The 18409-nt window shown below is 45.3% G+C and overlaps 1 protein-coding gene across 1 annotated transcript; it reads right to left on the reverse strand.

Annotated features, from left to right (window-relative positions):
- Positions 1 to 637: 637 nt before the first annotated feature.
- Positions 638 to 13776, reverse strand: LOC122124075 (plasma alpha-L-fucosidase-like). The gene is made up of 7 exons (XM_042698760.1): positions 13517 to 13776; positions 10711 to 10898; positions 9572 to 9911; positions 6284 to 6494; positions 5038 to 5228; positions 3085 to 3193; positions 638 to 996 (listed from the first exon to the last, which is right to left on the reverse strand). Exons 1-7 carry the CDS (start codon positions 13759 to 13761, stop codon positions 856 to 858), a joined length of 1425 nt encoding a protein of 474 aa, XP_042554694.1. The 5' UTR covers positions 13762 to 13776; the 3' UTR covers positions 638 to 855.
- Between the last annotated feature and the right edge of the window lie 4633 nt (positions 13777 to 18409).

Genomic DNA, 18409 nt, shown 5'->3' on the forward strand with positions numbered 1-18409 from the left:
GTCTCACTGACATTCTTACCTGGGCTGGCTTTGAACCGTGATCCTCAGATCTTAGCCCCCTGAGTAACCAGGATTACAGGTGTGAGCCACCAGCACCCAGCCCACTTGCTGATTTTTGCTGGTTAATTGGAGATAAAGAGTCTCACCGACTTTCCTGCCTGGGCTGGCCTTGAACCATGATCCTCAGGTCTTGGTTTCCTTAGTAGCTGGGATTACACTGTTGCCCAGCTCATCATCTATTTATTGGCCATTTCTATTTGTTTGGAAAACTTTCATTCATTTGCCCACTCATTAATTAGGTTGTTTGTTCTTTGGCATTTAATATTTGGATCCCTTCTTATATTCTGGAGATTAATCCTTCAGCCAATAAAAAAATAGCCGGCAAAGATTTTTCTCCAATTTCAGACTGTCTATTGATTATTGATTCTGATAAAGGTCTCTCTCATTCTCTTTTTTTTTTTTTTTTTTTTTTTGCTGTGTAGAAGCTTTTTAATTTCACATGATCCCTTCATGCAACCTTAATAACTTCTTTAAAGGTTCTATTTCCAGGTACCCTACATAGGAATAGGAGAGCATTACCAATTCCTAGTTGCTCTAAAACAAAGTTCTACCTCTGACTTACACATAGACACAAATCCAATGTTAAGAGACTTTATGGAAAAATTCAGAGGAAAGCTAAAATGGTTGCCATGTGTGATTTAGTGAAGAACTTAGGGAGAAGGAAAAAAAGGGCTGCACTGCCTAATTATTTGGCTTTTCTTGGTCAGTGGTACATTTGCTTTCTCCATGTGCTATCACAGTAAACACATGGCGTCCTTAGAGCTCAAGTTAACCAGTATGGGCCTCTGGTACATGTTAGGTTACGTTTGTCAGTGCAAGTGCCCAGCCCCATTCACAGGGCATCTCGTCAATGCTCAGCTGCGGCAACTCTACCATAATGCCACTTGGCTTGGCCAAAGTCCAGTTAAGTGGTTGTCCATGGCCCAGTAGATTCACCTGAAATAAAAAACATAAACACAGATGTTTTCTAATGTATCTCTTTGACTCAGATGTTCTATGGGGAAGGAACAACTGGTATTTCTAAATACACACACACATACACACACACACACACAAACACACACACATACACACACACACACACTAGACACAGAATATTCATTTGTTTAACCTTTAGCCATTCACATGCTATTTGAGTAAATGGTATTCACAACCCTATATAAATGCCTCTATCTTACTCCTCTGTTACTCGCAAGAGGGAAATAAAAGTGTGCAGATTGGAGAATATATTGTGAAGGTTGAATGGAGCATTAGAGTAGGGATTGAAAATGACTGAAATAATCTGCCCAGCGTGGGCCTGCCCATTTCTTACATGAAACGTTTGAAGAAAGGCTCCCTTCTCCAGGTCAGCCTCCAATCCTCCCCATGTTTGCCAATAACCTCCCAAGAATACATAATAATGTTAAGTCTAATCAACAATTACTAGAATTGTTTTATGCCCTGTCTCAATTATACTCAGTGAATTCAAGAAAGTAGTTCTCTATAGGTTCTACAGTTACTGTAAGCCATACATTTTTACCTATCAGATGGATCAATTGAAAAAAAAAATGCACTTTGACAGTACTTTTTTTTCCAAAGAGAATCTAGGCAAAAGGTTAATATTATTGTCTATCTTTTCCAGTTGTACTTAGTTTTGGCAGTACTGGGGTTTGAGTTCTGTACCTTGTACTTGCTTATCTGGTGCTCTACCATTTGAGTCAAGGCTCTAGCTCTGTTTTTGGTTGTTTATTTGTGTGAAAGAAGTTCTTTTTTTTTTTTTTTTAAATCAAAGTCAATTGCTTCCTTTCTGTCAACCTTGTGAGAAATGTTTTCCTGAAGAGGTCAAGTGGCTTGGCCCTTGTTACATTTTAGCTACATCCTTCTCCTGCTGCATTTTAATTAAGACGTCCTGTTAGAATCTCCTTGAATTTTAGTTATACCCTGTTAATGAAGCCACATCCTTTTGCAGATTGTGAATTTGTGTTTAGCCAGTGCAAGCAGAGGGCTTGACTAAGAATAAAAAGGGAGTGGCCTGCATGCTGAGTGCTTGCTCGGCAGACTTTTTGGCTGAGGATACACCTTTCTGGACTTTGCCTTGCTAGATCCTTTTTCAGTTGGTGTCCATATTTCTATGGGACATCTCAACATCTCAAGCCATTTCTAACACTTTAGAGATCGAGTGTAGTGAACATTTCTGTCCTGGCTGTCTTTGATCATCCAGATCTCAGCCTCGGTAGATAGAATTATAAGCACGAGCTTTAGCAGCACCTGTTAAAGCTATAGTTCAATGTTAGAGTTGAGCTGTCTTCTTTCTGCCTGATAGGTGTTGGAAATTAATTGCAAGAGGTGGCATAGGAAAACTTCCAAATGAATCAACACATTAACTAATGACTACCACCATCTTGACTGGAACAGCAGGGTCATGCCGTCTTACTTTTCTTCAGATGTGCTCTGGGGAATAATTAGGGGAAACTCCTGAATTCTAGTTTTTTAAAAAAAATTCATGTTGGGTGCATTCAGTGAACTTGAACAGAGAAAAACTATGAAGGACATTATTACATGACATGCTTGGAGATACTGCAGCTTACAAATTGAGGAATTTGTTTTGTTTTAGCAGTGTTAGAGTTCAAGTGCAAGGCCTTGAGATTGCTAGGCAAGTGCTCTACCACTTGAGCCATGCCTCCAGTCCTTTTTATGTTTCCAGGATAGCAGAGTACCTGAAGTCTTGTCTAGGTGACAGACCATACCACTAAAGCCAGGGTTTTTTTTAATAGGTTGAAATGGAGTCTTGTAAACTTTTTGCCTGAGCTGACATTGCATTGTAATCCTCACAATCTCAGCCTCCCAAGTAGGTAGGATTATGAGCTTATAGCCAAAATATGTGGCTCTAAGCTTAATTTTCTTAGGAAAAATTTCAAAGTTTTTGCTAAATATTTATCGATTTTAAGACTCATTTTAAGGTTACTCTAAGAGGAGAAGTTATGTTCTTACCAGAACATTTTAGTCAACAATTTAAAAACTAATAAATGCACATTTCCCTCTTACCTCTGTTGCCCCCACACTAGCTTTGGGTTGGCCAAGGAACAGCTGTCCAGAGGTGGGCCATCTAAGGAAAATGGCATAGACTGACTTTTCCTTAGAGTTAGCTGTGTACCTGGTTAGAATTTAAAATAAAAAGCATTATGACAAGTTACAGCCTATGTTTCTCATCCTTGGGTCGGGCATGGGATTGTTTTACAGAATTATTCTCATATTGCAAATATCTACCCACTTCCTGGTGCTATAAAAAGCACCCCCCCCCCCCTTCTACTCCTCCAACATTTAAAAAAAAAATTTGTTGCTGGGTACCAGTGGCTCACACCTTTGATCCTAGTCACTCAGAAGGCTGAGATCTGAAGACCACATTTTGAAGCCAGTTTGGGCAGGAAAGTCCATGAGACTCTTGTCTCCAATTACCCAGAAAATAGACCCAGAAATGCAGACCAAATGTTAAGAGTGCCAGCCTTGAGGGAAAAAAAAGGTAAGACACAGTACCTAGGGCCTCAGTACTAGCAAGCAGAGAAAAAGAAAGAAGGGGGGGAGGAAGGAGGGTGGGAAGGAAGGAGGGCTGGATGGAAGGAAGGAAAGAAAGGAAGGAAGGGATGGAGGGAGAGCGGAAGGAAGGGAAGGGAAGGGAAAGAAGGAACAAAGGAATGAAGGGAGAAAAGAGAAGGGAAAAGATGGGGAGAGGAAAGGAAAGAACCTGTTCCTATGTGACTTTTGGAAAGCAGCTACTAAAACAGGAGGAACTGAAGATGAGGACCAAAAAAGGAGAACTCAAAAAAGGAGAACTCTTGCATGGAATGATTTGGGATCCAGAAAACAGGGTTGGTCTTAAAGCCAAGATGAGCTAATTTACCCTTGTCCAAGAATGCATGTGTTTCTAGACATACCCAGAAGTTCATGGTAAAGTGGAAAAAGTACAGTTGATTATTTATCTGTATGACTGTGTGTATGCTCACACACACAAGAAATAGGGCTTGAATAATTCAGGGCCTTATGCTCTCACTTGGCTTTTCACTCAAGGTGGTGGTCTACCACTTGAGTCACGTCTACATTTCCAGCTTTCTGGGGTTTTTTGCTGGTTAACTGGACATAAGAGTTCCTTGGATTTGTTGCCCAGGCTGGCTTTGAACTATGATTCTCAGATCTCAGCCTCCTGAGTAGCTTGGATGGCAGGTGTGAGCCACTGGCTTGCCCGCTCTTTTTTAAGGAACTACTACAGTGTTTCCCAAATGGCTACACCACTTTACATTCCCACTAACAAGGCACAAGGGTTCTAATCTCTCCAATGTCTCCATTACCATTTATTATTTTTTTTAAGTAGTAGCTTTCTAATGGATGCAAGGTTGTACCTTAGTAGCTTTTATCTGCATTTATTCCAATAATGATTATGGAGTCAAGTTATTTTTTCTGGTACTTGTTAATCATGACACAAATTCTACTAGTACAACTACCGACTAGAGAAGCAAGCCAGATACCCCCAGTGCTTCATACACTACCATTTTCCCACTATCCTCACTGTTTTGGCTGATTTTAACTTATTGTCTCTGGGGGGAGGGGGTTACTTGCTAATTTGGTGGTATGTCTTACCTGAAAGTTTGAATTTACCAAACTGACTAAATTGTAGTCTGTCTTATATTCGCCAATCAATTAACGATTTTTACTTACTAGAACAGCTTACAATTTTATTTTTGTAAAAAGCTCACTGCTCTTAACTGAACTTTGTACTCTGCTATCTCTAGAAATGACTTCAGCAGAAATGGATAGACACTCAGTTTAAAAACACGCCAAGTCTTCTCCTTCCTTCTTCTCTTTGTACCTCACTAAGTTATCACGCGGTTTCTGTATAGTACTCTTCTGATTTCTCCCTTATCTTCCTTTTCTCTTTCTATCTCTGAGAAATTCTAAGTGCCTTTCCCTATCGAATATCACTTTTAGACAACCAGAAAGACTTACCACACCTCTGGGGTAAGAGTGTCGTTCTGAGATCGCCAAGGGCTGGTTTCATAAATGGCTTTCCCATTGACTTTCAGCCAGCTCCCCATTTGCCTCAGTCTCTCCTCAAAAATGACAGAAATGATGCCATCTGATGTGGGGCCAATGTTCATCAGAAGATTTCCTCCACAAGCAACTGTCTCCACTAGTTGCTGAAAAATTAAGAATAAACGCAGTTCTCAGAAAAGAAAAATTCTACTTACATTGCTTTTTTTTTTTCTTGGTGCAAATCCGGGTCTTGGATGCAGGGTCTGTGTACCTTCCCTTACTTCTCTTGCTCAAAGCTAGCACTGTACCACTTGAGTCAAAGCTCCACTTAAGAGTTTTTTTAGTAGGTTATTGGAGATAAGACTTTGCTGCCCAAGCTAGCTTTGAACTGTGATAGATCTCACCCTCCTAAGTAACTAGGATTAGATAGGAGCCATTAATGCCCAGCTGATCATGCTTTTTTTTTTTTTTCTTTTGTCAGTCATGGGGCCCAAACTTTGGACCTGGGCAATGTCCCTGAGCTCTTCAGCTCAAGGCTAGCGCTCTACCACTTGAGCCACAGTGCTACTCCAGACTTTTCTGCTTATATGGTGCTGAGAAATCGAACCCGGGGCCTCATGCATATGAGGCAAGCACTCTACCACTGAGCCAACTTGCCAGCCCTGATCATGCATTTTTATATCTACATAGTAACTAGCTAGAAGTAGAGGCATAGATTATACTAATAATCTGTGTTTGCATGCCACCAAAGAACCCAGATTACAAGAAACAGTTCTTGTACAAACTCACATTTAAGAATACTACAAGCGGGGCACTGGTGACTCAGGCTTGTAATCCTACTCAAGATTGAGATCTGAGGTCCAAAGCCAGCTCTTGGAGAAAAGTCTGTAAGACTCTTATCTCCAATTAATTACCCCAAAGCCAGAAGCAGAACAATGGCTCAAGTGGCCGAGCACCAGCCTTGAGTGAAAAAGCTAAGCAATAGAGCCTAGACCCTGAGTTCAAGACACCATACTGGCACCAAAGAAAAAAAAGAGAGAGAGAGAGACTATTTCAATATTCCAGTAGAGGAGCCAGGCACGGTGGTATAGGCCTGTGATCCCAGCATTCTCTGAGGAGGCTGAGGTAGGAGAACCATGAATTTGTGACTAATCTAGGTTATATAGTGAAACCCTATTTTAAAAAAACAAAAAACTAGCTACCAGACACTGTACCGTACCTTCACCAATTCTTCAATCGTTAGATAGTCTCCAATCCAAGCTTCCTTCCTGTAGCCCCAAGACGACTTGTCTATTGTCATGCAGTTTTCCCACTTATGTGGCAAAAGATGTCCTGGGTTATATCGATCGCTGCAGGTGTAGTAACCGCCATGCTTGCACATGCAGCCCGCTCCCCAGCGGTCATTGGTGACCACAGTATCCCGAACTGGGCTGAAAGGAAAAACACTTTAAATTAACAACGATAATAATAATGATAATAATAACAAAGTGGTTTCTAGTACAAAAGGAAATGTCACTTGTAGACAGTTCTATCTGAAAGTCACTCTTAAAAATGTCCATAGCCTATGAGTGGAAAGCCCAGGGTTATGAAGTCCAACAGACTTGGGGTAACTGGGGTCCTTACTCACAGAACAACAGCATGTTCTCTAACTGCTCTCCATAATGAATTCCCTTAGCATTATTAGAACAAAAGTAACTGAGGAAATACTCAGGCCAGTGCCCCACATAAGGAAGGGTATTATGTGATTATTTGAACCTCCACCTCTGACACTGTGAATGGCAGCCAAAACTGAATTTAAACTCAATTAGTATTCTTACCAAGGATTAGTCTACGTGTATTTCATATATAATATTAAACCTATTATATAACAATGCATGTGTAATATACATATGTTATAGACACATGTACACACAGCTTTTATATTTGTGATGTGTATTATATACCATATATATGTGCAATACATATCACACAGATAGTGTACATATGGCGTGTACATGTACACACTAGGCTTTCTTTTATGATTGTGCCTAATGAAAAAGCTAAATAAAGCAGAGGCATGTGACAGATGCCTATAATACCAGCTACAGAGGAATCATAATAGAAAGATTACAGTCCAAGGCTAGACCCTTTCTGAAAACCTAATGCAAAAAGAGCTGAAGGTGTAGCTCAAATGGTAGAGCATGTGCCTAGCAAAGTATAAGGCCAGAAGTCAAATCCCCAAAAGTATCCTCAAAAGAAAAAAAAAAGAAATTTTTTTAAAACCACCTTAAATTCCCCCATGTACATTCCACAGCTCAGCTGATGTGGAGATGCTCTTAGCAAGTTTTACTTACTTGTCACTGTGGTTAAGTCACTGAGTAGTGACTTAGTGTTTAGTGTTTCCCTACCCTTAGTTTTGTGCAAATATGTCTTCCAAAAAGCAAGGTAAAAATGTGCTCAATCTAAACAATCATGTGAAAGTCAGAGATTTGTTGAGACGTGGCACATCGTGTGCATATGGGAAAAATGAATCCCTTTTCTGCTGTATAGTCCTGAACTCTAGGCATTCCGAGCGTGTGTGGTTTTTCCACAGTGGTAGTCTCCTTGGAACAAGATTCCTGCAGATAGCAAGAGTCTACTGTACTGTCTTCAAGTTCATCCTTTACTTTTTCTTAATCCCATTCTCTCCTCTCCTTTTAAAACATATATACTATTTCATACATATATAATGAAAGATAATGGACCTAGATCACATTTCTTACATCACCCTCTCCTTTTCTCCCCTCCCTTTCTCAGTCTCCCCTTCCTTCATCATGTGATATTTGTCTTTCTGAATTTGGTTTCTCTCTCTGAACATGATGATCTCCAGTTCCAACCATTTCCCTGGAACTACACGATTCCATTCTTGGTTATGGCTGAATATGCATTGTGTATATGTTCTACGTTTTCTTTATCCATTCCAATTTCCCCACAATATTTCTTATCATGACTGGTAGTTCACACAGAGGAAACTGGGTTCCACTTACAGTGAACAGTTTTGATTCACCACATTGAAGAAGATGGGTTTTCCCCTTGGAAGAAGGTCTGGAGACACTGCTGCTTTGAATAATTTCAAGAGTTCTTCAGAACATTTTTGTTTGGGCCCTTTGGGAATCCAGGAAGCACATATAAAGGACTGCCTGTTTTCATACAAAGTATGGAGCACCTTCTACTTAAGCAAACTAACGGAGGATCTCCTCAGAGCTCCATGCTCTCTTAGACAACCTTGAAAATGCCAGGAAAGAACAGAAGGTAAGATCTTGATAGTTAAGGAAAAGAGGAGGCAGACTGACATCAACAAGGTGGCCAGGCCTGTTGGAAGGTAAAACAAACAAACAAACAAAAAAACAACAAAAAGAAGGAATCAAAAGAATGGAAGGACACATAGTTAGGAGCAATGATGTCTTGGTCCTAAAAGAACAGAGTAGGAGATAAAAATAGGGACCTATGAAATGAGTACTTTTCTTTTTAATGGTTCTGAGGTTTGAACTCATGTTCTTAATGCACTTGAGCCACATATACAATCATTTTGCCTTAGTTCTTTTTCTCAAAGAGTCTCTCATTTTTTGTCTGCACTGGCATGGACTATGATCCTATTTATGCTTCTCACATATCTGGGATAAATGGCACATACCATTGTGTCAAGCTTTTTGCTGGTTGAGGTGGTCTTGAAAAATTTTTGATCAGGATAGTCTTGAACAACAGTCCACCTGACACTGCTTCCCTCATAGCCAAAATGAAAACTTCAAAAGTCTTTGATGCTGCGCACGCACGTGCACACACACCAGTTCTGGGGTATGAACTCAGGTCAGTCTGTCCCTGAGCTCAAGGTTAGTGCTCTACCACTTAAGATACAGCCCCATTTCTAGCTTTTTGGTGGCAAATTCGAGATAAGAATCTCACAGACGAGCCAGGCACCGGTGGCTCATGCCTGTAATCCTATCAACTCAGGAGGCTGAGATCTGAGGATCGTAGTTCAAAGCCAGCCCAGGAAGGAAAGTCCATGAGACTTTTATCTCCAATAAACCACTAGAAAACCAGAAGTGGTGCTGTGGCTCAAGCGGTAGAGCGCTTGCCTTGAGCTGAAGAGCCCAGGGACAGCACCCAAGCCCAGAGTTCAAGCCCCAAGACCGGAAAAAAAAAAAAAAAATCTCACAGTTTCCTGGCCAGGCTGGCTTTGAACCACAATCTTCAGATCTTAACCTTCTGAATAACCAGGATTATAGGCATGAGCCACTGGAACCTAGAGATCTTGTGTTGTTGTTTTTTTGTTGGTTTTTTTTTTATCTTAATTTCAAAATAAGGCATGTTTTAAATTTAACTCCTGAAGAGTTTGGAGAAAAAATTGCTATAACTAATAAGCACTGTTTGCAATGATACCCTCCCCCCACCTCAAATTACAAATACATCTAAAAGGAAATACTTTAAGAAACCTGGGAGTTAGAATGCTCCATGTGTCTTAGAAGCATCTGAGGCAGATACAACATACCTGTCATTATACAGCCACGCAAGGAAGCCCGTGCTGTTCCAGTATTGGTCCGTTGCTCCTCCATCTCCATCTGACCACAGAACATCTGGCTGATACCTGTTCACTAGCTCATAGAGCTCAGGCAATGCCTTTGAAAATGGAAACTGTCGCGTAGAGAAGAAAGTGGATTCATCCTGAAGGAAGTACGGATGAAACCACTCAAAAAGCGAATAGTAGAGTCCAAAGCGCAAGTCAGTTCTGTTCCTAATGGCCATCTCAAGTTCTCTGACAATGTCCCTCTTCGGCCCCACATCCACAGCATTCCAGTTCCAGGAATTCTCTGAACCCCAAAGGGTAAAACCTGAGGAAGAAGATTTAAAATCCTTGTAAGGCAATATCAACTTTACTTCGGTAAATGTAACCCACAAATATGTCAGAACAAATCAGATACGATACATAGATAACTGCTTATACAAACAAGTGCTTCATGATGGTTTTTTTCATGGTCTATCTTCTGCTTTTTACTTACCTATGATTTTACTATCTTCAGGTCGTTGTACAAAAAGGTTTCGTTCAACATGTGAGTTTGTGAGTACAACGCGTCTTAATCAATGTCACCCCTTCCATCGTTCTCTCCCCTTCCCATCTATTCTCCCCCCACCCATCTCTCACATTCTGTTCTGATGAGAGAAACAATGTGGGAAAGTTCGGGGCTCCTTGTGAGGACTGGATGGCCCAGTATTCTTCCTTACAGACTTTGAGATCTGTGAGGAAACCCTCGTGTTATATACCTAGCAACTGCTGGCACAGAGGCTAACATGAAACAAGGAATCAACAACAGCAGACCACAGCTCAGAGAGGAACAGCTTCTACCTCTCCCGGCTAATCAAAGGTCACCACCATTGATAATGAAGACGCTGAGTTAGATTCCTGCAAGATTCTTGTCTGCTCCAAGAGCCAGGTACACTGCTTGCTTGAGGACTGTGTTTCCTGACAATGTTTTCATTACAGACAGTAAATCCCTACACCTTGAGAGCTCATTAAGGGGTAGGAGGAGGTGACAGAGAGGACACACACCACAGGACATTATTTCTCACTAATTCTGTACTTTAAATGCACCCACTGTAAAGCTGTAGACTCGGTCGTTGCTCTGAACTTACCTTCATGATGCTTGGAAGTTAAGACAACGTATTTGGCCCCCGAGGCCTGAAGAATTTCTGCCCACTGATTGGCATTAAAAAACTTGGCTGTAAACTGTGGCCCAAAATCTTCATAATTAAAACCAGGGGAGTAATTATCATTCATAAAGTTTACAAACTGTGGTCGTTTTTCCTTTTGCCAGTACCACCTATGGGAGAAGAGGAATGAACACAGGCACCACACGGATGCATCCATTTGAAATGACAACCCCGCCCTCCCCTTCCTCCGGTGTCCCCCTCTTTACCTCCACATCCTGTGACTACAAGCCACGCCACCCTCCTCCTGTCCCATTGGCACCTGTCCCACCATGAAATCTTCTCAGCTCAGAAACAGGAGTTCTAGAGAACCCATTCTCATTCCCCAGTCTTTAAAGCACTACATATAACACCTGTGTTGACGTATTAAGTGACTTTGTAACCAGAGGGATGAAGGTTTCTAAAGCCAAGAAGATATGCGTCAAAACCTAAACAACGTGATGAGGGAAGGTGGGGGACAGCAGAAAGGCTGGTAAGAGTGAAATTATGAAGACGCTGTTGTTTTATAGATTGATTCAAATTTAAAACGTACTTGTGACACAGACTCTTTCTGGCCAATACTATATTGAGCCTAAACAGCTTCACTCTGGTAACTTAACAAAAAGAACATCTGAACCAGGCACTGTAGCTCACACTTGTAATCCTAGTTTTATTCAGGAGTTGAGATCTGGAGTATTACAATTTGAAGCCATTCCTGACACACACACACACCCAAAAAAAGTCCATGAAAGTCCAAAATAAGCAGCAAAAAGCAGGACTAGAGGCATGACTCAAGTGATAGAACAGCAGCGTGAGCAAGAAAGCCGAGAAAACTCAAGGCCTTAAGTTCAAGCTACAGGGGTAGGGGCAGAATGAAAACTATCTAAAACACGGTAGATCTACCCATCAGGAACTGTCCTCATGACCTAGATGCAAGCCCCTGTCTCTGGCCCACCTCCACTTGGTCCAGCTCCTCTCCCTCTGTAAGAATATTTCCATAGTAAGCTCTACATCTCTCAAATGACCAGGAGCCTATACTGGCTGACAAGACTTCACTCAAGGACATCAGATGCAGTTCCAAAGACATGTTCCAGTCCAAAGTCACCTACCTACGGTACCAGCTTATGTGACAGCTACAGCATGGGTATGCAACCCAGCCATGCCTGTGGATGAGGAGGAGAAGGCAATCTGGGAGACCAAGAATGGTCTGCTTCCTGAGACAAAGAGAAGTTGGCTCTCTATTGGGACAAGCTTGAAGGCCATGTGGGCTTATGATGGCTGGCCTCCGTCATATGACTACAAGGGTCAAGTCCACGGAAAATGCCTATGTCATCAATTTCACCAGTGTGCTGACAGATTCCCTCTAAATGTCTAGTTCTGTGAGATCCTGAGTCCCTATTACATCTTTCAGTTGGGTTTTTGGAACCTCAAAATGAAAAGCCAACTGATGAATTGAAGCACTTTTGTTTAATGTGGGAGTTTGGGGTCTGTTTGGTGGGCTCTGTTGGTAGGACTGGACCCAGGATCCCCTCCACACATAAGCCCTACTACTAACTCATACCTCCATCCTGCACTGTATATGGAGATACGTATGTGTGTGTATATATGTATGTAGGCCTGTATGTATGTATTTGAGGCAGGGTCTGCACCAGCTTTTACTTACTTGTTTATGTTTGTTTATTTAAGACAGTCTCACCCAAGTTGGCCTGGAACTAGCTATGAAGACCAAGCTGGCCTTGACCTCCTAATCCTCTGAGTCATCTGAATGCTGGGATTACAGGCATGAACCACCATGCCTGCCTGCCTTTTTTTTTTTTTTACCTTTTTTAATTGCACTATAAAGAAATAAACTGTCCAGAGCAACACAGCCAGACACACATACACAGAGATACACATCTACATATATAAATACGTGTAGTAACATGTTTATCTTATTAAGTACCATGGGATCACGTTCAAGGGATCATGTGCAGATGTTGAAACTGATCCTTAAGTAAAACCAAATGCACTTTAACATGCTTTATCTTTCATACAGTGATCTATTAACAACGTAAAGGTTTGTTGTCCTTTTGTTGTTTGTTTGCTTGGGGTACCATTCTTTAAAAAACAACAACAACAACAACAAAAGTTCCTACCACAGGGGTCCATGGTTCACACCAGTAAACCGCAGGACGCCGGAGGCTGAGATCCGAGGATAGGGTTTGAAGCCAGCAGGGGCAGGAAAGTCTCTGAGACTCTGATCTCCATCCAATTAACTAGCAACCGGCTGGAAGCTGACCTGTGTCTCAATTACAGCCTTGTGCTCGAGGACAAGGTCCGGGCCTCAATTCGAGGCCCAGGACCGGCAGGAAGGAAAGCAAGAAGTCCTGGTTCCACACCTGCAACGCTTCGCCCTGAAGAGCCCTTCAGAGGCTCCCGCGGGGCGTTCAGGGGTCAGGAGGTGGAGCAGGTGCAGCAGCACTTGCGGGGTGACACCCCCCGCACCCCCGGCCGGAGCGACCCTCCCGGCGGGAAGCAGCCCACCGTGGCCTCGCGGGGTGGAACCGAGTCCCGACACACCGGGGCGCAGAGCCCGGGCCGCGGCGACTCACGCCCCGGAGCTGCGCGCTCGCGCAGCCGGACGCCAGCGCGCCCCGCCCGCGCCGCGGGGCCGCCAGCGCGGGTGGCGCTGCCCCGGAGCCGCCCCGGAACCGCCCCGGAGCTGCGCCCGGGCCGAGGAGCTCGAGCCCGAGAGCCGGCCCGGCGCACTCACCAGAACCACTCGCTGCCGAAGGCGGGCACGGAGAACACGCCCCAGTGGATGAAGATCCCGACCTTGGCCTGGTCGAACCAGGCGGGCAGCGGCCGCGCGTCCAGCGACTCCCAAGTGGGGTCGAAGCGCGCGGCGCGGCGGGCCGAGCTCCCGGGCGGCCATAGCAGCAGCGCCAGCGCCAGCGCCAGCGCCAGGGGCGGCCACCGCGGGAACGCGCGGCGCGCGCTCGCCAGCCCCGGGGCCATGGGTCCTCCTCGGCGGGGCCTCCGCCGGTCCCCCGCCGGTCCTCCACCGGGCCTCCGCCGGGCGAGCTAGCCCAGCTGCCGCGCTGCCCGCCCTCCCGCGGCTCCTCCTCTGTCACCTGACCAAGGCCAGCTCGATCAGGTGACCAGATGGCTCTTGATGGGGGCGGGGAGGGCGGCTGTCACTCACTCGCCAGGCAGGGGTGGGAGGGGGGAGGAGGGGGGACAGGGGCAGGCCTCTCTGCCCTCCGCAAAACCCACCCGGAAGTCAGCGGGACCGGCCCCCTTCCCCACCCCCCCACTGTGCAAGCGGAGCACGGCGGGCTCGAACTCCAGCCCAGCGCAGAGCTCGGGAAAACCCACCCCGGGCCCGCCCTCCGCCTCTGCCTCTGCCCCAGAGCGAGCTCCGGGGACGGGAGAGAGGACCCGCGTTCAGGAGTCCTAGACTGAGCCCCAATAATGGCTCTCCTCCCCTCCCCTCTCCCCCTTCCCTCCTCTCTCTTCGCCTGAGCCAACTGCAGCCCCAGAATCCTCTAGCCTTTGAAAATCCAGAATGATCTAAACCTGGACCAAACACACGGGCATCTTGTGACGCCCCTTAATCAGAGGTTTGCACCATGGGGCAAAGGACACTTTTCACGAGGTTATTGCCACCGGTCGAAGGTGTTGGCGAAGGCGCAGGCAGGGCTGGGCCCCTGCGCTCTGGTCAGCAGCCTCTTCCCCTGTGAACCCGGGTCCTCCGACACGATTGCACCCTCCACAGCCTTCCTGCGAGCAAGAAGAACGTTTCTTCCATCTCCACGGCTTCCAGCGTCGGTGCCAAGCGGACCGGATCTGCACCAATGCCAGTTGAGTCACTTCCTTCGAAAGCAAAGAAAGTACAGCCGTCCACCACAAAAGCACAGCCTTTAGGAAATACTGACAAGATGTTTAAGGACCTGGGTCCCAAGGCGCCCTGCGTGATGATGCACAGAAATCCTCACGCTGCCCGGTCAGTCTCGGAGATAACAGGGGTTGGAAGGAACACCACAAAGGAAATAAAGAAGAGCTTCTACAAAAACAAACCAACCTGCATAGGGTGCCAAGATTGGAAGAATGAAATCAGGGAGGTGGTTTAGAACGTGTCGCACCGGGGAACTCCACAAGCTCTAGGCTTCCCCTGACCTTTTTGGAATATGACATTTTGCAAAGCTCATTTTTGCACTGAAAGCTACTGCTAATCAAATGATAGAAACAGAGCCTATGAAAGCTTACATCCTGCTTTTAAAAGTTTGAGAGAGCCGGGTGCCAGTGGCTCCCGCCTGTAATCCTAGCTACTCAGGAGGCTGAGATCTGAGGATCATGGTTCAAAGCCAGCCTGGGCAGGAAACTTCATGATACTCTTATCTCCAGTAAACCACTAGAAAATCGGACATGGCACTGTGTCTCAAGTGGTAGAGCATTCACCTTGAGTTGAAGAGCGTAGGGACAGCGCCCAAGCCCAGAGTACAAGCCTCATGACTGACAAAAAAAAAAAAAAAAAGTTTGATAGAACCTGGCACTGGTGGCTCACACCTGCAATCCAAGCTACTCAGGAGGCTGAGATCTAGGGTCACAGTTCAAAGACAGCCTGGGTATGAAAGTCTATGAGATTCTTATCTCCAATAAACCTCAAAAGAAGAAGCAGGAGAAAGAGGAGGAGGAGGAAGAGGAGAAGAAGAAATAATAGCGGTGGAGCTGTGGCTTAAAGTGGTACAGTGCAGAACAGAAAGGCTCAGGGACATCACCCAAGACCTAAGATCAAGCCTCATGACAAAAAAAAAAAAAAAAGTTTGATATAGGATCTAGAAAACAAGCTGAGACAAATCTCTGGCTCCCCAGGTGTTTATGAAGTATGCGGGGAGTAGGCCTCAATAGGGAGGATTGTCAAGTGACCCTGATATGGTGGAGTTTGACTGAGGTCACAGGAGGTACTGGATGAGAGAATGCTGGCGTGTTTGTCCCTGTCATATCACCAGACATCACAGAGACACCTTGGCCAATGGCCACTGTTGGCAACTGTTGATCTACCCAGCCCCCACACAGGAAAAGCTGCGAGTGCCAGAGCTTGCCATACTCTGTGTGACTACCAGAGGAAGCAATGGCATCCTGCCCTTGACGCCGTCCTCAGGGATGTCATTAGCTGTCAAGGAGGGAGCTGATGTGTGAGTGAGCTCAGAGGACGCATTCGGGATCTCTGTGGGAATTGGATGACCGCCACCAACCAGTCCTAGTACTTCCGAGAACTGCTGTCAAGTGGCCTGTGGAAGAAGTGACACGGTCACCCCAGCTGAGAGCAGCCCCCAGGCCCAAGCGTTCCCTGCAACAGCCACCCAGAAGCTGCTTCTGCTGAAAAGTACTCACTCCTCAGAGAGGCCTGCGCAAGTGTCCAAGCATAAGTAAAAGCAAGAGAGTCGGGCACTGGTGGCTTCCACCAGTAATCCTAGCTCCTCAGAAGGCAGAGATCTGAGGATCATGGGTTGAACCTCTTCTCCCCCCACACCCAGGAGTCTGAGAGACTCTTATCTCCAACTAACCACCAAACATCTGGACTTAGAATTGTGACTCAAGCTGTAGAGTGGCAGCCTTGATCCGAAACACTAAGGGAGGGCAAGGCCGTGATGTAGATAGATAGATAGATAGATACATACATACATACAATCATGGCTACATACATAGATACATAGATAGACAGACAGACAGATGCAGGAGAAAAGCTTGCCATTTTTTCTGCATTTTACATAAGTACCCTTCGCTCTGAGCAATTTTCTGTGTTCTCTTCATAGTCACTTTGGAATATAGGAAGGACGGGACTGACAGATAAACATATTCTGTCAGGAATGAAGTCAAAGCTCTCCCTGCCAGGAGACAATGTCTTTTTTTTTTTTTTTTTGAACACAGAGCCTCACCTGCCCTCCCTTACTTGCTCCACTTACGTGTTCAGCTGGCGCTCTACCACTCCAACCACACCCCCAGCCCTGTTTTTTGCCAGTTATTTTGGAGACAAACTCATGTTGACTTTTCTGCCCAGGCTGGCCCCAAACCTTGATCTTCTAGATCTCAGCCTTCTGAGAAGTAAAGATTACAGATGTGAGCCTCCAGCACCCAGCCGCGACTGTCTTATTATAACAACACCTATCTAGCCAATCCTGAGCAGATGGGCAACTGGATCACTTCTGATTACAGTACACCCGCGATGTGGAGTGTTTAATCACGATGCTTAGTTTCTCTCTCTTGCCCCAACTCTTCCTCTATTTAAACCTAAAGCTCATGCCTGTACCCCGAAGACGGACTGAAGTGCTTACTTTTATCTGATAAATCTCCTTCCTCTGTCCCTCACCAATACTTGTCTGTTCGTTCAGTGTGTGGGATCAAGTGGACAGAAACCCCGGAGCTTGGGTCTGGGGGTTACAATGACAACAGAATAAACCCCATCCACTTCCGTGGAAATGAGTGCCTCCTGAGAGCAAGGGCAGATGAAATGGCAGGAATCATGGAGTGTCTAATTCAACCTCTCTCTTTTTCTGGCCTGCAAGCAAGAAAGCAGAAAGACACTGAGGAATAAAATGAAGAAGCAGCTGCAGGGGGCATAGGGTGTGGCAGCTGCGCCGCCCCCCCCCCCCCACTCCTCCCAGCATTACTACACACACACTCCACCCTCTTCCCACAGGGCTGTGGCATCCTGGGTAAGGCCTTTGACACACCCCCCCCCCCACACACACACACACCTTCTGACTCTCCAGTGGACCTCAGTTTCCTCACCTGGCAAGTGGAATGAAAATAGAGCATCTTCCTCTAGGGTTTTGGTGACAGATTACCCAAAACACCTAGCCTGATGTCATCATGAGCTGGTCTTACTCTAGAAATAACAGGAGTCTGATGGGAAGAAACTTTTCTGACCTGATTTCCCTGTAGGACTCAAGACTAATAGGCATAAGGTAGAACCCTGTTGGGTTTAGGTGGCTGATTGTTTTGCTTTTCAGTGACTTTGATATTTTAAACCTCAAAGTCACTGTGAACCTAATAGGAAATCTAACTCGAGTGGCTCTCTGCGGTGGCCCTCTTTGACAAGGATCAGGGTTTACAGCTATTCCTCTGAGTACCCCAGCATACCCCCTGGAAGCTGAGGTAGGCCTCACCCAGGCCAGATGAACCGCAGCAGCTTCAGGCCTCCTAGCACCTGGACATCACAGGCTGCTCTCCCCAGCTCCAAGCCACAGAGTGCGGAGACACCTTCAGCACTGACTTGGTTTTTGTTTGTTTTGTGCTGGTCTTGGGGCTGGAACTCAGGGCCGGGGAATTGTACCTAGGCATTTTTTGCTCAAGACTGGTGTTCCAACACTTGAGCCACAGCCCCACTTCCAGCTTTTTTGCTGATTAACTGGGGATAAGAGTCTCATGGACTTTCCTGCCTAGGCTGGCTTTGAACCATGATGCTCAAATCTCAATTCTTGAGTAGCTCAGATAATAGGTGTGCCCGACTTTCAGCACTGTTCGATGTGCTAATGTGCTGTTGAATTATTGGGATTTATCTACTTTTAATCAAGATAAAACAATGAAACTTCCCCCATGGCCAACTGATGCACATACTGGTCTGGCAAACTACCAGGCTGACCAGAAATAAGGGTAAAGT

This window comes from Dipodomys spectabilis, unplaced genomic scaffold (assembly GCF_019054845.1).
Source record: "Dipodomys spectabilis isolate Male_0828 unplaced genomic scaffold, ASM1905484v1 ptg000001l, whole genome shotgun sequence".
Taxonomy (NCBI): Eukaryota; Metazoa; Chordata; class Mammalia; order Rodentia; family Heteromyidae; genus Dipodomys; species Dipodomys spectabilis.